This window comes from Phaseolus vulgaris, chromosome 10 (assembly GCF_000499845.2).
Source record: "Phaseolus vulgaris cultivar G19833 chromosome 10, P. vulgaris v2.0, whole genome shotgun sequence".
Taxonomy (NCBI): Eukaryota; Viridiplantae; Streptophyta; class Magnoliopsida; order Fabales; family Fabaceae; genus Phaseolus; species Phaseolus vulgaris.
The window spans coordinates 33,492,066-33,517,479 of NC_023750.2; the positions used below are offsets into that span (position 1 = coordinate 33,492,066).

The window sequence follows — 25,414 nt, forward strand, 5'->3', positions numbered from 1 at the left end:
AATGGTGTGACAAAGAACATCATTTATAAAGATATAATTTAGTTTTTTTAATAATTATTTATGAGAAGTTTTGGTTGCATGTTTGAATTCTGGTCAATGCATCATATTACATTCATGAGTTGAGATGTAGAAGAAGATAAAAAACCCATGGAGCAATCACAGTATGAATTAAAAAGCATTAACCCATTTATTTTGCTTTTCTAACATTTTGTGTTCCTGTTATCAATATTTTTTCTTACTCAGTTTCATCTTTAATGCCTTTGCCCTAGAGATCGTCTCTCTCTACTTATAGGCCTACACCGAGGAACGGGGAATAGGGCTCTTCTACGTGGATCACCATTTGGCTCTTTCTTCATGCACCCGACAAAATTCTTCCTGCACCCCATCAATATCCAAAAATACCATTTTACTCCTCTTTTAAATAACTTCCATACTAGTTTTTCAGAAATCTTCCAAGACACCCTTTTCCAAAATTTATAAGTGTATTCCGAAAAACATTTTTCAGAAAAATTTTCTGGAATAAGATTTCATCCAAAACGTGTATAATACGTTCTAAAATGTTTTCCAGAATTAGATGGGGCATTTTGATCAATGCAGGAAGAACCCAGGGTACAGGACTCACCATTTTTTCTATTTTTATTATGTTTTTTTAAAAAAAATGAAAAATGAAAAATTGGGTCATTGACTTTGTAGACAGCAATGTTTTAATTTTGCTTACCTTTTATGCATTTTTTGCGTTGGGTTCAAGTCCTGAATTAGCTTAAATTCAGAATTACTAATTTACTATTGGACAAAAATAAATAATATGCATAAATTAGATGGGACAATTGAGTGTTTACATTCATAAAAACATTTATAACCATGACGTACTTGAAATGCATAAAAATATTACTTTGACTAAAGAAATCCTATTAAAAGTATATTTAGTTTCTATTGAAAATAAATATATACATGCAAGAGAAAACTATTATATACTCTACTAAAAATCAACAAACTGCCAAACTTGAGCAGTGGAAGCTTCCCAAATAATGTAAAAGGGGAATTAGGAATAACCATAGAAATAGTATTGAAAAGTCCATGATTTGAGAATTGATCAACACATGGAAATAAAGCCTGAAAACTGAAGAAATTAACTTTCAAAGAATACAGAAATATGATATTTGATTTCTAGTTGTGTCTGGTTATCAGAGTATGGTACAATGAGGAGTTTTTGTGGGTAGACAAGGTGCAGTACTTATGTACCTTGTGTTCAAATGGGTGAGTGGTGGTGTAGTGAACAAATTAAATGAATTGAAAGCAAAAAATGGATGATGGGGAGAAATATATAACAAGCGGTGACCCTCTTTTACCCATGGTTATCATCATTCTAGCAGTTGAAATAGGCAAGCCAGAAAGGAGAGAGAAAGTAGGGAAGGGTGGAGAAAATAGAGAGAATTGTTCTCTGTATTTGGGACCAAATTATCCATCAAGGGTTATTCATTTAGCTTACAGGTCCGAAGATAGGGATGACCGTACTTCGCATATTTGATCCAGTAAGAGCGATACTTTGTCATGGCAATTTCCAACCATGGCTTCATATTACCGTTGTAGTGTACAACTGCTGCATTATCAATCTCTGATCGATCCACACTTGGATTATAACCCAAACCAAGTACATGCCATGATTTATCTAGCGGATGTGTCAAACCATAGAACGTCATTAGCCCTGGAGGTAATGTCCCTAGCTTCCACAGCACCCTGTCTTCATTCTAGAATCAGACAGAAAAAACGAAAGTCAGTGAAAAATCTGTATCGATATTCTATTTGTGTGAGAATAGACAATTAATGTAAAACAAATGTTTCATTCAACTACTTATTACCATATTCTGCCACTTGTGATATATACCGGTGATGTCCTTCTTTTTCCACTCCTTCAGATCAAATATGTTCATCCCGTATGCCCAACCACAGGCATTTGGATCAAAATTTCTTGCAATATGCGGATTTGAAAAGTTAAGGTACTTGTCAAATCGGTGAAAGCTCTGACCACACGTTTCAACAGCACCATTTACTTTCCCATTAAGATCCACAGCCCATAATCCTGTCAAATCCTTCTGAACAACAATGTCATCATCAAGAAATAGGATTTTATCCAACTTTGGATAAACCTGAGGAAGATAGAATCTCAGATGGTTGAGCATTGAGAGATATTTTGGATTCCTATACTTAAGATTGGAAGCACCGAAGGAAAGTGTGTTTGGATGGCCTGCCTTGAAATAATACTCTTTCATTGTAGAAGATTCAAGCTGTTTCAAGACTGGGCAGTAGGACGAGTTCAACCACTTAAACTCATCAACATTTTCAACATGGATTGTCGCTTTTCCAGGAGGGTTCGACAGAAACCACATGTTCATGGCACCAAAATTTAGTTTATCAGTAACAAGGTGAAAAACATGCTTTGAAGGATCCTGCAATGTTCCAAGATAATAAGCATAAAGACAATGAGGGTTGGATATATATCATAGATACACTTCATGTCAGTCCTAATGTCAAGGCACAATTATTTGCAATCTATAATAAAGGAAACAATGCACTTGCACGCAAATAGAGGTATTGTTAAAAGAAGGTCCAAGTCACCTTTGCATTTGTAATAGTTGAGTTGACAACAACAGATGCAGCCAAGACATTGTCTGAAAACAGTGCATAGTGATGAAGACTGGGATTCTCCAAATTCTCACTCCCAGGGAACTTTCTCTTTTCAGGAGGAAGGAGGTAGTAATCTATGGTTAGGCGCATGGATAAGCAATGGATTCCATTTGGTATGGTCTTAGCAGCCAACTGACTGAGAAATGTGCTCTGTTTCTTCAAACTCCTAACTTGATCATCAGCTGTCTGTAGCATTGCTCTTAGTTTTCCAGTGACCAATTTGCAGTCATACAATAGCTCTCTCGCTTTTGACAAAATTTGACCCATAGCCTTTATTTTCCCATGTGCACTAGAGATAATTAGACACTCAACTAGTTAAGTCAGAAAATTCAAAGGAATTAAAGTCCTAATAAATGTACTCCTATAAAATTATGCAAGGCTTCAAACCTGTGATGTAGATCCGAATCAGAAAGTGTATCACCCAAAGCACGTTGAGTCTCTTTGAGCCGGAAAATTAGTTCTTGATACAGTTCGACCTGGTTCTTCATCTTTGCTATGCTTAAATATACCTTAGCCATAATGATCTGGTCTCGCATCAACCGAACAGTAGAATCACCATTTTCATTCTCAATTTCTTTCCTCCAAATGCTGTATTTACCCAGAACGGCTGATTCAACAGATTTTGAGCGTTCAATAGCTGCATTTTCAAGTTTTACAGTTACTTCATTATCCTTTTTTACCAACTCAGCAGCACGCTTTTCCCTCCTTTTCTCTATTAAATGCTGCATACAAAATTTATAAAGAACATGAAAAAATGTATTTAATTATGGCCTGAATAGGTTCTTTCCATACATGCCCAAACAATCTAGGGCAAGTTTCTACATCTTTTCTACAAAAAGTGGTACTCCAACTTTTTCATCAATGGGAAAAGTTGGGGTAGCACCAGCCTTGGGTAAATTAGTTTATTGAGTAAATGTACAAAACGATAGAATAAATGTACATATTGTACAATAATATTTCTAATGTAAGTGAGTACTAAATTATAAATTCAATGTCTCAATATGATCTGAATAAAATGACATCTTTTGGTAAGCAAATTTTAAGCCATTCAAGATAGAAAAATTACTTTTCTCTCGCCAAAATAAAATAAAAGGGAAAATAAGGCAGAGTACATATCCACTGTGCAAACTAACACTAACCTATTGTTTACCCCAACCAACAAAGTACTAGTGAGATAGAAGACAAATATCAAAGAATGATGCTCACCCTTCGGGTTTCATGTGCAGGACTATCAGTCCACAGAGGAAGACCATCTGCACTATGCAAAAAGAAAATTAGAAAGTAAAGTAGAAAAAGAGAGCATGCTAAATAATATAGACTATGATACCACCTGAAGATCTTTCATCCTTCCCCTTTGGCTTTTCTTGTCTAACATGTGTTGGTTGGTTTAGCTGTAACAAAAAAGAAACACATATTTAGCATCTACACAGCAAAAATGCCTTCTATTTTTAAAAACAACAATTAGGATTAAAAGTTCCAGGCAGAAGCACATCGTTCTTCCAAACCTCATGTCCACTGTTTGAATTTTCTAATCCAACAACTCTCCATGAAGCAGACAAATTCTTTCTGAAATTGTCAAGACTGAAAGGTCCCAAATCATTTGTGCTGGATACAATAACATTAAGAACCTAAAAGATAATATTTATTAGAAAACTAACAAATACTCTTACATGAAATAAAAGTGATGAACATGGAAGAATAGCCCAAACTTTATAAGTATTTGCTTGCCTCTTCTGAAAAAAGTGATTTGAGATCCTGCAATGCCTGCCATTCTCTCCATTTGCTAACCTGTAGCAGTCAACCATTTATTTAAAGGCAGACGAGAGAAACCTAGAAGCTTTATAAGTAATTGTTATATAACCATATAACAATAATACATAAATGGGCTACCTGTTTACGTGGAACATCTGAAATATGATCTTGATCTGCACAATCCACTAAAAGTATTAGACTAACTTGAACCGATGATTATTTCCATTTAGAGAAATCATGTTAATAAGAACTTAAATCTCTTTCTATATATTAAATTCAATCAGGCAACAAGAAGCATACTACTAAAAGTGACTTCTGTTATCCACAGACAATCAATGAAGATATAAAGATAATATCATACATGACAACTTTTTCAAAGGTGTAAGAAAGGAGAAGACAAATTAATAAAGATTAAACATCACAAAATATCCATATATCTATGAATTGTTGAAATTACAAAATTTTCAGGGTGTTGAATTTCCCACATGCCCACTTTGAGGAGTGCAGACCAAGTAACTAATATAAGTGAGTTATTTGGTTGGATTGTTTTTGACAACCCATCTGATATTTTTCATTTTTTTAGCTTGTCCTCAAGAGAGACTCGGAGACACTCATCGGGAGTTGTGCTCCTTGTACTGGGGTTTCAAAGGCCCAATTTGTTTTTTATTGACACAGGCAGTTGCGCATTGGACTCTACCACTGTTTGAATTTCACACAAGTGTAATGCAAGCAGAAGTGTAGACATATGGTATGTTTGTATTAAGGAGAGAATTTGAGGGAGTGGATTTGAAGTGATTTGAGAGGAAAGTGTGAAGAAAGTAAGGTTGCTTGGATTAAGGTATGTAGAGTGAATTTGTGAGGAATATTTATTGAAATCTATGAGTCATGTGATGGTGGTAGTAGAATTTTTAAATTTTTTTATAATGTTTAAAAGGTAAGTTTACAAATTTATCTTATTTTTAAAAATATTTGAATAATAAAATATGAAGTATTTCTTGTTTAGATTTGAGTTAATTAAAATTTTATAAATTATTTTACCGTTGAACAATTATTTTTGAAAAAAAATATGAACTACTTATTATTGTTGGAACATAAAATTTTCATTATAAATTAAACTATAATATTAAAAATTATAAAAATTGTTTAAAATGCAATTTTATATAATAAATATAATTAATTATTTTTTTAATTAATAAAAATGTAATAGTATAATTAATTAAAAAAAAAAACTTATTTATGTATAAACTCTATTTTAAAATATCATTAGTCAAATATTTCATTTTAAAAAATATAAATTATCTAATTATAAAAAATTGTTAAAAATGCATTTTAATAAAAATAAATAATATCCAAATATTTAAATTATAAAAATTTATTTAAAATTATTTCTATATTAAATAATACTATTGTTTCTATATTTATTTTTTATAATTAATACTATTATTATATAAATTATCTTTTATTATAAATAATTATATTTATTATTATTATTTTACCATTATAGTTTTATTACTATAATTAATTATTATTAATATTATTAAATATTTTTTTTTAAAAAAATATTTAATATTTAATATGTTATTTTTTAAATATTATATAGTCTTATTTTTTTACGTGAGTTGCTTTAAAAAAATTTAAGGGTAATATGGTTAATTGTGATAGTCTATTTGGCTTTCTTCGGAAATCTTTGGGCACATGTGAAGATAAGAAAACATGTTTCAGTGCATTTCTACGCTCACAAATCCACTGTAATAAGTGGATACAAACAAGCAAAAAAAATCCTTGCCTTTCATTCTTCATCTACAGTGACTGACCATAAACAAACAAAGCATTAATGAGTTGTATGCAAGCATGGAAGTTGGGGTCCAAAATGGTCAAGAGATATTCTTAAACACAACAACCACTTCCTCTGATTGTTTTTTTCCACAAATCCTTCCCTGAGAGATATCTCTAAAGAATGTGCATTGTGTAGTAGGAAGGAAAATTCACCACAAATTTCCACAAAATACTTGACTTTATTTTCATTTCACTAGTGATTCTGAATATAACATCAAATCAAACCAAATAAAAGTATCAGTACTAAAGCCAACACTAAGCATGCACCCCTACCAAACTGAAACCAGTACATTACCCCTCTTTGCACGGTTTCCCATCTGGGGATCACAGAACTCTGCAATCTCATAAAGTAATCTTAACATAACATTTACTGAAAAGAATTTAAGCATCTCAGTTTAGTGTGGGGCATGCCCTTGTATTCACACTATCATGGATCACAACTAAAAAACTCAATGACCATCATGTCAACTGTCACCACAGTCCCTAACCTGAATATGCACAATCTCAAAATAAAGGAATTTTGGAATAAAGGGGAAGGACAAGAACAAGACAAACTTCAAAGAACCTTTCAACCACAGTGAAAACACTGAAAAGCACCTATCCACCACCATGAGGCAAAAATCTAGCAATTCAAAAGCAACAAAAACAGCAACCTTTCCATCATCTCAATGTCCACCACAGCAATGAATTAAAAACAAGGTAAAGGCTATGGGGTGAAACCACCCATACCGCCCACCATGGGAAATAAAATCTCACCCTAAGATATAGTATTTATTTTTAATGAATGGTCACAATTTTTTCTGCTTTTCCACTTTTTTCCTTTTCTTTTTTCTTTTTTTCTCTTATTCCCAATTGTCCCTCTACCCCTCACCTACAACTGACCCCAACCATTCACGATTTCCCTGTGATGGTTTTGGTCTTCAGTGGTGGTTTCTGTTTTGGATACTGGTGGTGGTTGCAGTGGGGACTCATCATGGTGATGGTTGTTGCTGGAGTTGTATTGGAGATCCCACATCAATTAGAAATATGATAAAAAAAATAATATATGGGTGCACTTAAGACTGAAAATATAATAAAAAAACTTAAGAAATTATTATATCTCAGCTGATCTTTGTTATTTATAGAAGAAAATTACATCAAGAACACCAAATGGTACAAGAAATTAATGCTAGTGAGCAACTAGCTCATATAGAAGTTTCCAATACTACTTACTTACCTATTCTAAGTAGGTGCATAGCTCACTTTACGAAGCCGGTTTAGTAAAGTTGAATTAATCTTAAATTCCACTTTCATAAGATGATATTAGAATCATTTAGAATCTATCCTAGTCAAGTTTGTTAGGCCTATCATATTACCTACGGGTTCACCCCTAGTCCCATGCTTGAGATATCCAGTCCTTAGCATGAGGGGATGTGTTGACAACTAGAGATATGGTCAAATTATAATATATATGGGTGTAAATCTTACCTTCCAAGCCAGTTCTGAAACATATCGTGGACACGCAACTTCAATTACTTATATGAAGTGAGAAAAAATTGCCAGGGATAACAAGAAAAAAAGAGAAAAACGAAAATAAAAAAATCCCAGCCCTCCATCCAAAAAGCCACACCCCTGAAGGTGGTAACTTTTCTGCCACAGTGGGAGACTTGAGTGTTTCCCACCCTAGAATCCATCTAAAACAAACAACCCCCTTCACTGTGTTATGCTTATGCAGTTAATTGTCTGTTTTGCATGGTATTTTGCATCAAGACATAAAATATTATTTGTAGATTCCATATTAACAAATTATGCCGGGTTTTTTACCTTAAAAAGTTGCATGTCCAACCACATGCTATACTCTCAAAAATCCCATTCAAGCGTGCAGCATGTCCAACCAATTTCATTCCCAGCATGTCTGGCTAAGCATGTAATTGCATGCTTAGCGTGGTTTTCTTCACCTAGACAAAAACTACCCATTGTAGCTTCCATATTTTTAACAAATTTAGTGTGTTTTCAGCGTTGTGTCCTGCGGAAAACCTATTCAAACATATGTCCAACCAATTCCATACACACCATGTCCGTTAAGCTTTTAACAGCATGTTTGGTGTGGTTTTATGTACCTAGACAAAACCTATCAGTTGTATCTTCCATATTTTGAACATATTTAGCATGGTTTTCTGTATTACAGACGCACGTCCAACCACACTACACTTTCAGAAGTCCCATCGAAACACACGTTCAACTAATTCCATTCAAAGCATGTCAGTTTAAGCATTTAATTGCAAGTTTGGGACGGTTTTCTGCATCTGGGAAAAAAAGGCAACAGTTGTATGTAGCTTCCATATTTTAAATCTAGTGTTGTTTTCTGCATTACAGACGTGTGCCAAACTACATGTTACACTTGCAGAAATCCCTTTCAAAAAGTGTATCCAACCAATTCCATTCACAGCATGTCTGGTTAAGCATTTAATTGCATGTTTGGCGTAATTTTCTGAATCTAAACAAAATATTAACCGTTGTAGCTTTTCTACACTATTCACCAATTTAACTTAATTTTCTGCGTTACAGACAAGCATCCAAACACAAGCTCACTCTCACAAATCCCTCTCTTTGACCTCGCCCTTCCTACTTATCACTCCAACCGCACACTACACTTTCAGAAATCCTATCCAAACGCGTGTCCAACCAATTCCATTCACAGCATCTCTGGTGAAGCAGTTAAACCCACCGGTTGTAGCTTCTACGATCTTCACAAATTTAACATGGTTTTCTGCGCCACAGACGCTTATCCAAGCATATACTCACTCTCACAAAGCCCTCTCCCTCTCACACTTGCCCCTTCCAACTAATCACTCTAACTTACAACTACGGCAAACAATTCACTTCCTAATTAAACCAAAAACAAACCAAAACCGTTCACAAACACTAAACTAACCAACATACTCACTACATAGATCTTCAAACGCACTAAACAACAATCAACAGAGAAAAAAAAAACAGCAACCGAACTAACCCGCAGCGTAGAGTCCCCGTGCGAGGAAGAAAACCACCGGCGCAAAAACGCAGAGGAGAACGAAACCGAGAACGGGGAAGCAGGAGCCCTTGCCTCTGCTCTTGGCGAAGGAAAACCCTCGCCTCGGCGTCATTGCAGATCGGAAGAGCGAAACCGAACCTGCAAAGCAAAGAGCGAAGTGAGAAACAGTTAGAAAGCAACATTGAGAGAGAGAAACAGAGTGAGAGAGAGAGAGAGAGAAATCGAACTTCGATCTGGTTGGAGAGTGAGCTCGCGAGGGTTCACAGCGCAATGCTACTCGAAATCCATCACGAGAGAGAGAAGTTGCGGCGACGGCACTGTGCGCGTGAATCAAAGTTGTGAACCGACACTAACACCAATGTGTGGGAGAGTGAGTGTGAGAGAGAGAGAGAGAAAATCAATGCGTTAATTCCGTGTGTGATAGAAAGTAAGAGAGAGAGAGAACGGTGACGGTAACTTTCTCTCTCTTATGGTGTTTGGCATTTTCTTTTTCTTTCTTTTCTTACTGTTTTTCTTTTCTCGCGCTTTCTATCGCTTTCTCTGGCGTTTTCTTTGCGGGTCCATTTTCAATGATATTTATACTACTATTTTCTAATCTTCGTAGTTGGAGGTTCGCGGTCGATAACGGCGCCTACGGTCAAAACGACGTCGTTGTTCGCAAGAGAGACGAAGAAGAAGAAAAAAAAATGACTTATATTTGTTAGCTTCTTCAGGTTTTTGTTTTTGACAAGGTGGAAGAGTTGTGACGTTTTAAAACACAAATTTGAAATTTTTTTAGAATTTTTTTTATTTCTTATAGTATTTTTTTCACTAACTTCTACTTTACAATCCTTTTAATAATAAAATATTATATTTTCTTAATAAAATTTAGTATAAATAAAATAATAATAGATTGTTCTTTCTATCGTTACTCTTTACTTATAACAAGCAAGGGTTTTTATATGTCACAGTATTTTTTTTCTTTTAAAAAAATTGAACTTTTATTGCTTTTTGTAATAATAGTTAGAAACTGGTATTTTAGTATGTGTAATAAATATTTATTTTATATAATTAAAATTTGTGATAAATCAATATTTTGAATTTGAAAATTAAGTTATAACTAAAAGTTATGATACATGAATATTTTTTTATATATAACTTATGTTTAGATGTGTGATCAATTTTTTATATTATTTTTTAATTATTGGCAAAATAAAAATATTAAAATATAATTTAGAGTTAAAGATATAAAATTATCAGATTCAAAGTAATAAGAAACTGAAAAAGGTCTAAAACTATTAATTTGATAAGTAAGTTTTTAAAAAGTATTTTGTTCAATATGGAAACAAAGGAAGTTAACTTGTTTCCTTTCTTTCTTATCAAACATCTCAACATTACGTATTTTCTTCTTAATTTTTTCCCTAAATGTTACTGCTTACATTTAAGTAATTATTTTATAATGTTGTTAATCACAAAAACTTTTAGTATATACTTGTAAATTTGAAGTTTATAAATTTCAATTTTCAATACACTATATTAAATTGAAAATCAGTATACATATATATGGTTTTCCCTTAATCATTCCATAAATGCAATCTTATATAGTATTATAAAAGTATTATTTTATTTATAATTAACTTCTTATAAAAAAAAGGTAGGTCTGTTATACATTATTATTATTTCTTAGATCATATATGTATTACTTATAAATTTTGCCAAAATTTGAAAATGTTAGTAAAATACATTAGGCAAACTTTCAAAATACTTTTGATAGATAGTGTTTAAGGTTAAGAAACTGTTATCATTTTCAAATGATAAAAGATTTCTTCATAATGTATGAATAAAAATATTTTATACAAGAATAAACCAAAATATATGCTTTAAGTATGTTTATTGAGATAAGTTATAAAACCGCCTTTATAAGAAACTCAAACTTTATTAAGTCTTGTGTCATATATAACTTGTGAGACTCTAAACAAAGTTCCGTAACAAGACACAAATTTAACTTTAAACTATTAGAATCATCTTACAAATCATCAATGTCTAAGTCACGTATTTTTATAAAAAGTTTGATTCAATAGATTAGTTTTTTTTGCTCAAAACTTAAAATGGGGTTTACAATATAAGAACAACTAAAGTAATTTGATGAATGACAAGGTTTATTTATCATAATTAACTTTTAGTACAACTTTGACATACTTGAGAAAGTTAAAAGTGGATTTGTGAAAAAAATACTCGATTTTTTTTCATCTTATAAAAAAATAAATGTGATAACCAAAAGTAACTTTGTGTACTCCTTACAAACTATAAATAATTATAAAAAAAACTTGTAATTATTTATTAATTAGTATTTTATAGGTAAAGACAGAATATAACATAGTATTAAAGTGAACTAGTATATAAAGTATTTATTTGATTTATCTATTACACAACTAGTCTTTTACAAATTGTTTAGAAAAACCTTTTTAAAATCCTTTTTGAGATTTACTCATTAATGTCTTGTGATAATTGCAAAAACATTTCAAAATTTAAGCAATATTCTCTTCAAGAACCAACCTTATTTCTTTTCAATATAACTTATCTCCTTAAAGTTCTACCATTATTATCTAGAAATGAAAAGGGGCAACGAATTGAAATTAAAACATTTAGTGACTACATTTATAGCTAGAATGAAACTATGACACCAACCAAAATTAAATAGATTCACCTTTATGACTTGGGGTATTTACTTTAGCAATGGAAAGAATGACACAAATTATAATTGCTTGTTTTTATATTTGGTGAGAAATGAGAGGATGATTATGAGGGATTACTATTTTTTTAGAAAGTAATGGAAAAAAGACAACTAACATATCTAACATGGCTAAAAGACCCTCGTCTTCTTCCTCACTATTTTACTTTCCATAATTTCATCCAACAAAATCGTGTGCCTTATATCAATTAGTTATAAAGAAACAAGTTATTGTTTTTAATGTTTAGAGGTTTTGAGTTTCTCCATAATTGAATGGTGTATTTTTCTGGTCAGTATTTAATATAAATATATATATTTAATCAATTGTTGACACACTTTCAGTGACTATGTAGATGTTCTACTTTTTAAATTGGTTTTACTACCTATCTTAATACATATTTTGCTTGGGGGAATGATGCCATTCACGTTAGGATTTTTTTTTCTAAAATTACAACATTGCTTATATTTTATATATAAAAAAGAGGGGAAGTAGTTCTAAGAAAGGGAAAAAAAGTTAACCTGAATAACTTTTAAAAAGTAAGTATTTTACTTTGCTCCTCTCTCATCCCAAACCCAATAGGTGGGACAAAGAATAAATTCTATTTTTTAAGTTAAAAAAAATTGAACCAAACCTGACCTTTGTAAAATTCATATCACTACCATTCAATTGAAAAGAAAAACTTAAGAATTAAGAAAGTTGATTATTAAGATATGAATTTTAAATTTAATTCAACTTTATAAAACAAATATAAAATATATTTTACATTTATTTATATACTTATTGTTTTTGTTCATAGTTGATAACACATCCACAAATTCTCATTTGAACAGACTTTATTACAGACATACAAACAGTAGATTTTAAGTTTACTCAAATTACATTCATTTATATACTTTGAAATATTTTTATCTTTACCTTCATTTATATACTTTGAAATATTTTTATTTTGTTAAAAATATTTTAATTAATATAAAATTTTCAATACGGATAAAAGAATATCTAATAAAAAAATTACAACTATAACATTTACCAAACATTGAATATGACAATGTAGCTTTCTTAGCCAATACGAATTAACACGTCGTTTGAACACACAGTTACAGCAATGATTTCTTGATTTTCTTCCACCAATATTTCACAACAAGTTCTTGATGTCTTTAATTTGATAATGGTGGAAGAATTGGCGTATACGCAGCTAGTTCCGTTGCCCAACGCAACAAGTGGCACATGTTCAACAATAAATTGAAATAGTGCTTGCTAACAGTAACACCCAAAATTGTATGATCACACGCATAAATTTCCACTGATATTAATAATATCTCCCTTTTTCTTCAAAAATTCATTGGACCAACTTATTAGGTTGTATTTATAGTGGTGGGTAGAGGGATGGTTGTGCATAGAAGTATTATGGGATAAGGACTATGAAATGATGACTGTAATTAATCATGAAACTAATTATTATGAATGCTTTAGTATGTCTTCTTATCATTTCTCTTACCTGTATTATGCTACTGATTATCTCGTTGAAAAATTTATGTAAATCATTAGGTCATTTTTTTTTTGTTCTGTTTGTGTGCTCAACAAAATTTTGCAAGAAGTGACAAGACAAAACCCAGAAGGACAACTTCAATTACACAAAAGAATAAATCCAAAAGCCAGCTAGATGAAAACAAGTATCAGCCATCGATTCTTTAGTATTTTCAATGTAGCTCTCATGTAATGCTAAATTGTCATATTCAACTACATCAATGAGAACATGCACTTGACACTCAATCTCAGTTGACCTTTTTGTTGTGTCTCCCATGTAAGTGAAATTCACAAATTTATTGGAAAAACTCTGTAAATTCTACTCTTTACTTTACTAATCGATGAAAGAATATTCAAAGAGTGGATTGCTATCACTACCTACTAGTTTCTAGTTCATGATCCACTTGATTGTTATAGTTGATGTTTGATCATTAATACCTATCACACAAATTAGAACATTCAAAGATTGATCACTTTGTTATTCAATACAACCTAAATTCTTTACAATTGCTAATCCATAGCTCCATCCTCAAAAAAGACCCTGTCTATTTCCTAAACTATACTTTCATTAATACATGTTCCCCATTTTCCTCGTGTAATCAAATCATTCATTTTTTAAAGACCTTTTCACAGTCACCGAAATCAAAGAAAACTAAGCTCTATAGATCTAAATTTATTTTTTTTGTTAGTACATGTAAAGTGTGCATCTATCCTTGATTATAGTCAATTAGTGGAGGGAAAAGATGCAATTCATCGTTTGAGTAATGCTGTTAAATAAAGTAAAAATGCCACAGCACTTCCTGCATCTTTAGAATTGTTGCCATTGAAACACGAAATCCAACGATTCTCACTCATTAAGTTTACATCTATCTAAAATCATCCATTCCTTTTATCTTGGGTGACAAAAAATTGGGGAAAGAAAGGATTGCGAAAATAGAAATCAGCAATCTATCATTTTTTGTAACCAAAGAAACTGGTCTTGTATGAGTTTCATGTAACATTTAACAGCTAAATATTTCCATAGGACAGTGTTTCCAACTCTAAAATAAGCCTAGTGTTCAAGCCTGCAAACATAAGCAGTCCAAAACCCGTAACAATGCTGAGACATCCAGTATCCACAATAACCTACACAATAGCCACATCCAAGTAGTCACCGATCTGCACATTCACGAACTAAGTTAGCAATATAGTTTGTGACAATCAAGCATAAATATAAGAATAATTTATTTATTTATTTATACCTCAAAACCCGTAACAATGCTGAGACATCCAGTATCCACAATAACCTACACAATAGCCACATCCAAGTAGTCACCGATCTGCACATTCACGAACTAAGTTAGCAATATAGTTTGTGACAATCAAGCATAAATATAAGAATAATTTATTTATTTATTTATACCTCAAAACCAAGTTCAGCTAAAGCCTTGCCATCATCCAATCTTCCATTTCCATAAGATAATGTCTTACCCACCTTCATGAAGCGCAGTCAAGCAGAGAATACAAAACATGAGAATGATTCAACATGAAAGCTCCAACTCATAATAACAACAGTCAACACTTTTTTTGCTGACCATGACATTGGTACTGATTAATCATCATCGAAAGTAACAATTAATGTTGATGGGGGACCTTAAGCACGTGGGTAATTCTCTTCCAACAAATTTATTTCATATCCAAAGTGAAATACCCACATTTTGTACGCTCAAAGTCCTCAACAGTATCAGTCATTGTTTAAGTCACTAATCCGTACCAATATCGTGGTTATAAGTGCTTGTTTAACATCTGGGATTGAGCCTAAGTCCTACATCAAATAGTATGAGATGCTCGGTGGAGTATACAAGTGTTTGGTTCACCACCTTAATAGCTAGCTTCTGGCATGGGTTCCCCAATAGGTAAATCACAATCCCATTTATCGAATGGGATAGGTTCTTCCCAAAACCGGGCCAACTCCATATGACTACAATTTCATTGTCCGAACATAACCTATGAGAAGGGAAAAACTAAATAGGCTACAAGAAAATATGACAATCTCTCTTTGCATTAAAAACTTATAACAGTTGTTAAGATTGTCTTGACCAAGGGCAAAACACAAAATGCACCATTAGGGGGTTCAAGCTTTGAGGTGTGTCCTAAAGAGAATGCCTTACAAAATAAAGGCAATATGTGTAGTCATTCTTTAAACATTCTAACTATTTTATTTTATTCCTTTAGCATTCATAGTTATCAAGTTAGATGGCTGGACTTTCAAAGTTTTTTATTTTCACATATGCAAAAAACATGCATGGGTTGCCTGGACTAAACCACAAAGGGATCCCTTCAGTGCCTATGAAAACACACAAACAAGCAATAATGTAGTTCACAAACTCAATCATTTGCTAATAGTTTTATTTTTTTTCATTTTCACTAAGCCTAAATCAGCTCTAAGACAACACATATATTACAACTTGCTTGTGTTGAAATGATTTATTAAGCATAGACAACACATTTGCTTCCATTGGAAGACTTATAAAGTTCAGAACCCAACTTTATGACATATTTGGACCTGTATTAACACACATCAGTAATTTGAGTTTTACCAAGTTTCAGTGTTATTGAAAATCAGTTATGGTAACATCATGGCGAAAACCTGTGGCGGACGCAGATTTACATCTTGCCGCCACAACATGGCAATGACAATGCAGACGCAGATTTACATCTTGCCGCCACAACATGGCAATGACAATGCAGGTTTCTTACGGAAGTCGCTTTTTGCATCACAGAAAGTGGGCGTGGAGCAGAGATTGCTTAAAAGGCGGCAACTCCCATTTGAAAACGAAGCTTCCATTTGGAAGGAGGCTTTCATGAAAACCCTAATGTTCTTATTCTTGTGTTAGGTTATCAACCCAATTCTTCAATTTGTTAAAAGGAGTTGGGCCTTACCGACCCAATTTGCAAACATTATTTTTTAACCTAATAGCCCTACCCAAAGCAGCCTCAACCTCTCATTCTTTGTTTTGCAATCCCGCTTGCCACTTCCGCTGTCACTAACGATCCCACTGCTGTCGCCACTGACACTATCATTGGCACCGCCATTGCTGGCACTAACGTCGATGCAAGTATTTTTCTTTTTTCAAATTATTTTTGTTCAGTACCAGCCTCATTCCTATTTTTTTTTCTTCTTTTTTACTTCCACTATAATTATTTTATGAAAAATATACCTATTTTCCAGCAACAATAATGACCAATGACCAGGCAATTCAAGAACATCTCATAGAAGTATCTTGGGTTGGAAACATTGTTATCAGATGGATGAATCAAACTTAAACACAATGGTTTGTAATTATTGTGAGAAAGTTATGAAAGGAAGAATTACTAGAGTCAAAGAACATCTAATGGCAAAGAAGGACAATGTTGTTGCTTGCACCCAAACTCCAAGAAACGCGAGAGAAGACCTTTGGAAATTATTTAAGGAAAAAACAGCCAACCCTTCCCTCAATCCTGTATGTAGTGTTGCGGCTTATGATAATTATGAAAGTGAAGATGAAGTTTGCACAGCTAGTAATGATAAGCGGAGAACTAGTGGTGGAAAAAAGGGACCAATGAATATGGTTTATATAAATCCAACTACTACAATAAAGAATAGAAAAATAGAAAAACTAAGGCAAGCTAATATCAAAGAAGCACATGACAAAAATTTAAAGGTATAACTTCATCAATATATTGCCCGATTTTGGTACCAAGCAGGCTGTCATTTAACCTTATAAGATTGAAGAGTTTTCAAGATATGATTGATGATATATGTGCTTATAATTTGTTAGCTCCTACTTATCATAAAATTAGAGTTCCACTTCTTAACAATGAGATTGACTACATTGAAAAGTTGTAGAAAGATCATAAAGTGCAATGAAGCAAGCATGGTTGTTCTATTATGTGAGATGCATGGACTGACCGAAAGCAACAATGTTTGATTAACTTTTTGGTGAGCTCCCATGTAGGGACAATGTTGTCTGGTTCTAAATTTGTAAAGGCAGAAAAAAATGAGATGCTTGATACTCTTGTGGAGGAGATTGAAGATGAAAATATTGTTTATGTTCACAGATAATGGAAGCAATTATGTGTTAGTTGGTAAATTATTGGATGAGGAAAAACCTCATCTCTATTGGATTCTTTGTGCAACCCATGGTATAGATTTGTTGTTTGAAGACATTGGAAAGCTTCATTTGATAATAGTCATTCTAGATTCTTGAGTTTGTTAAAACAATTTACAAAATAAGGAGTTGGAATCCTGTCTTATTTACTCTCAAAGTCATGACTCCCCTTGCTCATGTCCTTGTCTGGTGGATGGGGAAAAAAACTATGGACTATATAAATGAAATAATGGAAAAAGCCAAGGAAACATTAATGAAGTCATTCAATAACAACAAAAGTAAATATAAGCTTGTATTTATAATCATTGATAATAAATGGACATGTCAACTTCATCACCCCTTGCATGAGGCGGGTCACTTTTTGAACCTAGGGTTCTATTATTCCAACTGAGAATATGATTTGGAAGTTACAAATCGATTGTATGCTTTCATCAAAAGGTTGGTGCCAAGTAAAGATGCACAACAATTTTCTGTTAACTATGTTGTCTCTTTATAAGAGTGGAAGTGGACTCTTTGATGATGACTTTACCAAAGAATCAAGGAAGACCATAACCCCATGTGAGACACTTAAGCGTCTAAATTGCGCTAAGATATAATGGTTATATTCTTTACTTTCCTTGGTTTTGTACCTCAATGGTGGAAGAATTATGGGCACGCAACTCCAAACTTACAAAGTTAGCAATAAGATTTTAAGTATGACATGTATTTCATCAGGATGTGAGCGCAATTGGAGTGTATTTTGAACAAGTAATAATTATTGTTTTGGTTCATGACATGACTCATTTCATTGTCTTTTTTGCAGAATTTAGAAAGATAATAATTCACATTTTACTTATTTATAATGCCAATTCATTAAAAAAAGGAACATGCAAGACCACCAAAGGTTGCATGATTTGGTTTACATAAAGTATAACCAACAACTTGCTCAAAGAAACAATATCAGCAATGAAAGACCCTATTGCAGTGAGTGACATTGATGAGTGATTAGTGGGACAAGTGGATGATGATAATGATAATGAAGAGGGGGGAAATGAATTGGTTTTTAATGATGTTCCCACTCTTACTTTTTATGAAACTTTAGGTGTTGGAGAACCAATAATTTATGCAAGGAGAAAAGCAACCAATAAAAAAAGCAACCATCAAATGATGGTATTGCTATTGGATCTTCCCATGCTTCTAAGAAAGGTCCTGATACAACTTCAACCCTCCCAACAAGGAGGGGCGAAGAGAAGATTTAAATTGGGGTTGAGAATAAACTACATGATAGCTGTGATTCAAAGTTTGAAATTACTTACAACAAGAGTTTCTCTTGAGGGGAAGAGGAGGAGAGATATGCTGCCGTTGAAGACAATTATATTGGGATTGAAGAAGAGTTATAATAGAAATTTAAGACATTTATTTTATGTTTTGTTGTTATTTTAAGTTTTAAACTTGAGATATGCAGTTATGTATATTTATTTCTTTTTGACCGCAATGCTTCCGCCACAATCCATTACGATTTCCATTATAATTTCATAAATGATTTTTGAGTACCCGATATTTACCGTTATCTACCACTGCCAAGTTTTTTTTTTTAAAAAAGTGTCTACACTGTACAACCACAACCACGGTTTTCTGGGGCGTCCACAACTGCGACAGCATGCTAGCAATTTTCCACAATATAAAAGTGAATGCAATTTAAAACCTGAGGCGGTTTTATGTGTACACTGTCCAAACTCATCAACAAACACTCAGATGTGCATTATGTAGTTACTTCACAGTCAAAGTTCATTCTCAAACTTAGGGGAAGAATAATAATAAATGCATGGAAAAAAAAATAGGAAAAAACACAAAAGCAATAAACCCTAAGCAGATAGTGAAGATTGAATTACCTCTTGAACTTTGAACCGGCCGTTCTTATCTGGAAACACGAAGGCGAAGGAGAGCTTGGCGTTTCTTCTTCTGGCAGCGGGCGCTACTTCTTTAACCTACGGAAAACAGAGAGTGAGTTAAGCAGAAGCAGAAAGAGGAAAAAAATTGGAGATTGAATAGAGAAACGGTTTGAATGAGAATGGAAATTGCAATTACAAGATCGGTGAGTTCTCGGAGAGTAGCGTCCTTCCAGGTGTAAATCTGGACTTCGTCCTTGGGCTCTTTGCCTCTGACGGCGAAGTCTTCCATCGAGTGGTGACCTCCGATCTTGGTGAACACTCGCAGCAGCAACGGACATGTCTTAAGGTTGAATTAACGAAAGAGAGTGATAGAGTGAGTCAGAGAGAGAGAGAGAGAGAATAAGAAGAAGGAAATGGTGAAGGAAGATTACCTTTTCGCGATCGACGGGTTCGAGGCGAGGGCGAGAGGGAGGAGGAGGAGGAGGGCCGCGGGGAGGCGGAGGCAACGCTCTTCCACCTTGTCGTTTTCCTCCGTCGCTCATATCTCTTTCGCTGTTCTTCTTTTTCTCTTCTTCCTCTTCCTCTTCTTCTGCTCAATGTCTGTTACAGAGGGTTTATGCTTAATGCAAATGCACTCAAGCATTCACCATCCTTCTCTCTTTGGGCTTGGGCCTCGCATTAATATATTTTCATAAGCCAATTGCTTTTTCTACCTTTATATTTTCTTCACACACCTCCCTACCTCTTCACAAAAATATTTTCTTAATTTTTTTTATATTTTCTGGAAAATCTAATCTATATTATATGTTAAAAAAAAGTTATGAATTATAAAGAGATAAAAAAGAATAACAATAAACACCCTTTAAAACACAATGTTGGGTTTTGTCTTTCTTGCTAATCATCCTCTCTTTTTAAAGAGTATTGAAGGTGTGATTCTTTTTGCAAAAAGTATGAATGTTTATGCCTCAAATCTTATTTTTCTTAAAGAACAATACAAATCATACGTGTATAGTTAAACACCAAATATCCTTATTTTGTGTCAATGAGGTCCTTCTCATACAACAAATACGTATAACAAAAGTTATTTTCACCGGATTTTCTAACAAAATAAAAACAAATTAGATTACTTTAAAAAAATATAACAAACAATAGAGTAAACATTGTGAAATTGGAAGGTGTTGTTATAAGGTCATATTTTCTTTACTTATATTTTTTTTAATTTTCCACTTCTCAACTTTTTGATATTTCGATTCGTTTTCACATTTACAAAATATTGGTAGATATTCTTATAATTATATTTTGACATTCAACATAGTTTAATTCAAGTTAAAAGTGTAAATTTAGGATTAGAGATTTATTTATTTTAACTTTAAGATATTAGTTTTGTAGGGATATTGTGTGCGGAAGCGTGATAATTTCAACCAAAGATTATGAGAAATTAAAGTAACAAGTAAAGTAAGAATGATTCCAGAATTTTTAGGTGGAAAACCCCTTTAAATAGAGATAAAAAACCACCGGCGAGAGAACCAAAACTTCCACTATAATGGTACTGGGAGTACAATGAATTCCTCTCTAGCTAATAGATAAATAGCCCCAAAACAAATTCTCTCTATATGGGTTAAACACTTACACCCAAGAGAAGAAATAGAGAGTATAGGAGAAGAGAGAGGAAGCAAGTGTGTATTGTTGTTTTTGTGTGTTACATTGCTTGAAGGAAGCCACTATATATAGTGGTTCTAGGAGACAACAATAATAAATACAATTAATGGTAATTAACCTCCTTTTGATAACAATTAATTGTAGTAAGAAACCTCCATTTGATGACAATTAATTATGGCAAGTAACCTCCCAATTATGTCAAGAAAATGGAAAGGTGAGTCATAACCCACAAATCTCCACCTTGACTTGCCTTTGACCGAAACACTCTCTCGCCATGAAGCCTTGATTAAGTATGGATAATACCAGCTAAGTTCAGGCAATGATCGAACTTAGCCGATGGAAGTGGCTTGGTCAACATGTCTGTAGGATTTTCGGCTGTATGAATTTTTTCATCAATTATATCTCCCGTATCAACAATGTCTCGGATAAAATGGTGCTTAATTCAATGTGCTTGGTCCTTGAGTGATACTTGTTGTTCCTGGTTAAGTGGACAACACTCTGACTATCACAAAATATAACAAGAACATCTTATTGAAGACCAAGTTCACTTACCAAGCCTCGAAGCCATATAGCCTCTTTCATACCTTCTGTAGCAGCGATATATTCTGCTTTCGTGGTGGACAAAGCCGCAATGGCTTGAAGTGAAGAATACCAGCTGATAGCAGACCCACATAGGGTAAAAATGTAGGCTGAAAGTGACCTTCTCCGATCTAAATCACCACCATAGTCAGCATCAACATAGCCAACTGCTCCTCCGGGATCGGCTCTATGTTGATCAAATACCAAACCAAGATCTGAAGAACCTTTCAGATAACGAAGTATCCATTTAACAACTTCCCAGTGTTCCTTGCCTGGATTATGCATGAACCTGCTAACAATGCTAACATCATAAGCTAAATCAGGTCTAGTACATACCATAACATACATGAGACTTCCAATTGCATTTGAATACGGGACATGTGACATGCGACTTTTGTCCTCGTCTGATTTTGGACACTGATCTGATGACAACTTGAAGTGGGCGGCAATTGGAGTATTAACAGCTTTGCAATCTCACATTCCAAATTTGTCAAGCATCTTAAGAACATACTTCTTTTCTGATAGAAAAAGTTTTCCAGCTTGACGATCTTTGTTGATCTCCATTACTAAAATTTTCTTGGCAGGACCTAAGTCCTTCATATCAAATTCACTACTAAGCTGAGCCTTTAACTTGTTAACTAAAAATTTATCTCTTGCAACAATCAACATGTCATCAACATATAACAACAAGTATATAAATGACCCATCAGATGTCTTTTGAAAATAGACACAATTATCATAGCTACTTCTGGAGTAGCCATGTCCAACCATGAAAGAATCAAACCTCTTATACCATTGTCTTGGTGATTGCTTCAAGCCGTAGAGATATTTCTTCAAACGACATACATGGTCCTCCTTTCCAGGGACAACGAACCCCTCAGGCTGCTGGATGTAAATCTCTTCCTCAAGATTACCATGAAGAAAAACAGTTTTCACATCTAACTGTTCCAGCTCCAGATCATACAAGGCAACTAAAGCAAGCAATATACGTATTGAAGTATGACGAACAACAGGAGAAAATACTTCATTAAAGTCAATACCTTTCTCTTGATCAAAACCTCTTACAACAAATCTTGCTTTATTCCTTGTACTCTCAACACCAGGGATCCCTTCTTTTCTTTTAAAGATCCACTTGCAACTAATGACTCGTTTTCCTTCTGGTAACTTCACCAATTCCCATGTTTCATTTTTGAGAAGACTCTCAACTTCTTCTTGCATAGCAGCAATCCACTTTGTTGAGTCGTCATTAGAGATAGCTTCGAAGTAATTCTTGGGTTCACCTTCTTCACCCATCTCTTGTGCAATAGTTAAAGCATAAGCAATGTTGGCAGATTCTGCAATTAATCTTTGAGTCGGTTTTCTTGGTCTATGTTGTGGAAGTTCTTGAACCATAGACCACGGCTGTGGTAACCCTCGTCGTTTAGGTGGACATTGCTCATGTGGACTCAAATGTTCATTTGTACCATCAATAGCAGTGACTTGATCACCTTGAGTACTGGAGGAATTGGGAATGTCTTCCTCGTGAGCGGGTGTTTTAATCTCAAACTCCACCTTCTCTCGAGCATCTTCCTGGTCACCTGTATCAATTGAGGAAATAACAGTATCTTTTACAGAAGAGAGCATAGCATTTTCATTAAAGGTCACATTTCGACTGTGAATTACTTTGTGAGATTCTGGGTCATATAAACGATAACCTTTAACCCCTGAGCCATAACCCAAGAAAATACACTTCTTAGCACGAGGTTCTAATTTTCCCTCGTTTACATGAGAATAAGCAGGGCAACTAAATATTTTAAGATTAGAATAATCAACAGGGTTACCTGACCAAACTTCTTCTGGAATGTTGCAATCAATTGATCTGTTAGGAGAGCAATTTATCAGATAACATGCCGTTGAAGCCGCTTCAGCCTAAAAAGATTTGCTCAAACCATAATGGGAGAGCATGCAACGAACTCTCTCCAGGATAGTTCTATTCATTCTTTCTGCAACCCCGTTCTGTTGTGGAGTACTTGGGATGGTGAAGTGTCTGGAAATGCCTTCCTTCTTGCAGAAATCATTGAATTCATTCGAACAGAACTCAAGGCTATTGTCTGTCCTTAGCCTTTTTATCTTCTTGCCAATTTGATTCTCAATCAATAATTTCCACTCTTTAAAAGTGGAAAATGCTTCATTCTTATGTTTGAGAAAATACACCCATAATTTTCGTGAGAAATCATCAATAATTATCATCATATAATGAAATTTACCTCTGGAGGGAACTTTTGACGGACCCCAAAGATCCGAATGAATATAATCCAAAGTACCTTTGGTTCTGTGTATGGCTTTAGAAAAACTAACCTTTTTCTGCTTACCAAAAATGCAATGTTCACAGAAATCAACCTTTCCAGTACAATGGTTACCAAGGTGACCCTTCTTCTTGAGGATTATAATTCCCTTCTCACTCATGTGACCTAATCTCATATGCCACAACTTGGTGTTATCTTTGTTGGGTGAGGCAACAGCTGCAGAACCTGTAACTGTTGAACCCTGCAACACATACAAACTATCACATCAAATTGCCTTTAGTAACACAAGAGCTCCTTTAGACACTTTTAGAACTCCACCTTCAGCTGAGTATCTACACCCATGAGATTCAAGGGTGCCTAAGGAAATGAGATTTCGTTTCAACTCAGGGACATATCTGACACCTGTTAAAGTTCTAAAAATTCCATCATGTGTCTTGATTTTGATTGCTCCTTCACCAACAACTTTGCATTGAGCATCGTTTCCCATCAAAACAAGACCATTATAAACTGGTTCATATGTGGTAAACCAATCTCTATTGTGAGACATGTGAAAAGTACAACCAGAATCAAGAATCCATTCATTTTTAGACCTTTGTTTAGTGTTGGAAGCTACAAAACAATCCCCATCAAATTCTGTTTCAACAATACTAGCTTCGGCAAATTTTTCTGGTTGTTTACCATTTCCCTTATCTTCTCTATCTTGCTTATTTTTCAATTTATAACAGTCAGAGATCTCGTGTCCATTTTTCTTGCAATAACGACAATATTTGGAGTTCTTACCTCTAGATTTTGACCTAGATTTATACTTATGGTTCCTACCTTTCTCTTGGTTTCTCCCTCTAACTACTAATCCTTCACCAGAACTTTCAGAATGAATTTGAGTATCAATTTTTTCTTTGGCTAGTAAATTAGTCTTGACATCATCAAAGCTTAAGGTAAGATAATTACTGTATAACATAATTTCTTTGAATTGTCGATGCGAGGGTGGTAAAGAAACAATAAATAGAACGACTTTATCCTCATCATCAATTTTAACACCCAAATTTTCCAAATCAATTATGATGGAATTAAATTCATAAAGGTGAGATTGGATGGGAGTACCTTCGGACATTCGGAGTGTAAAAAGTCGCTTCTTTAACCGGAGTTTGTTTGCAAGACTTTTAGTCTTGTATAGAGACTCCAATTTACTCCATATGTCTGATGTACTTTTCTCGTTGATGACCTCACGCAACACCTCACGGGACAAGCATAACTGGATTGCAGACAATGCCTTTTCATCCATCTCATCCCACTGCTCCTCCGTCATAGTGGTTGGTCCCATCATTTTACCTGTCAAAACTTTCTTTAAACCATTCTAGGTGAGAAC

General features: G+C 33.8%; 2 protein-coding genes across 3 annotated transcripts; both read right to left on the reverse strand.

Moving 5' to 3' along the window:
* Positions 1 to 1,134: 1,134 nt before the first annotated feature.
* LOC137818774 (polygalacturonate 4-alpha-galacturonosyltransferase-like) lies at positions 1,135 to 9,964 on the reverse strand. Its single transcript, XM_068622381.1, has 11 exons — positions 9,514 to 9,964; positions 9,266 to 9,424; positions 4,576 to 4,610; positions 4,414 to 4,473; positions 4,191 to 4,313; positions 4,016 to 4,076; positions 3,892 to 3,938; positions 3,073 to 3,407; positions 2,617 to 2,974; positions 1,860 to 2,447; positions 1,135 to 1,748 (listed from the first exon to the last, which is right to left on the reverse strand). The coding sequence occupies exons 2-11, from the start codon at positions 9,396 to 9,398 to the stop codon at positions 1,473 to 1,475; spliced, it is 2,016 nt and encodes a 671-aa protein (XP_068478482.1). The 5' UTR covers positions 9,399 to 9,424; positions 9,514 to 9,964; the 3' UTR covers positions 1,135 to 1,472.
* Positions 9,965 to 14,449: 4,485 nt separating this feature from the next.
* LOC137818775 (histone deacetylase complex subunit SAP18) lies at positions 14,450 to 20,218 on the reverse strand. 2 transcript variants are annotated; one of them, XM_068622382.1, is made up of 6 exons: positions 19,957 to 20,173; positions 19,722 to 19,865; positions 19,526 to 19,621; positions 14,927 to 14,998; positions 14,766 to 14,843; positions 14,450 to 14,682 (listed from the first exon to the last, which is right to left on the reverse strand). In XM_068622382.1, exons 1-5 carry the CDS (start codon positions 20,065 to 20,067, stop codon positions 14,811 to 14,813), a joined length of 456 nt encoding a protein of 151 aa, XP_068478483.1. In that variant the 5' UTR covers positions 20,068 to 20,173; the 3' UTR covers positions 14,450 to 14,682; positions 14,766 to 14,810. The 2 variants fall into 2 exon arrangements, with proteins under 2 accessions (XP_068478483.1, XP_068478484.1); XM_068622383.1 differs by lacking the exon at positions 14,766 to 14,843 and having other exon boundaries at positions 19,957 to 20,218.
* Positions 20,219 to 25,414: the final 5,196 nt, after the last annotated feature.

Excerpts from the sequence above, each read along its gene's own strand:
- LOC137818774 (XM_068622381.1), bottom strand. The coding sequence starts at position 9,398 with ATGACGCCGAGGCGAGGGTTTTCCTTCGCCAAGAGCAGAGGCAAGGGC. Across the intron at positions 4,077-4,190 it reads ATTCAAACAGTGGACATGAG|CTAAACCAACCAACACATGT; the intron begins GTTTGGAAGAAC and ends TTTTTGTTACAG. Across the intron at positions 3,939-4,015 it reads GAAGGATGAAAGATCTTCAG|ATGGTCTTCCTCTGTGGACT; the intron begins GTGGTATCATAG and ends TGCATAGTGCAG.
- LOC137818775 (XM_068622383.1), bottom strand. The coding sequence starts at position 20,067 with ATGAGCGACGGAGGAAAACGACAAGGTGGAAGAGCGTTGCCTCCGCCT. Across the intron at positions 19,866-19,956 it reads AACCCGTCGATCGCGAAAAG|ACATGTCCGTTGCTGCTGCG; the intron begins GTAATCTTCCTT and ends TTCAACCTTAAG. Across the intron at positions 19,622-19,721 it reads TCCGAGAACTCACCGATCTT|GTTAAAGAAGTAGCGCCCGC; the intron begins GTAATTGCAATT and ends TGTTTTCCGTAG.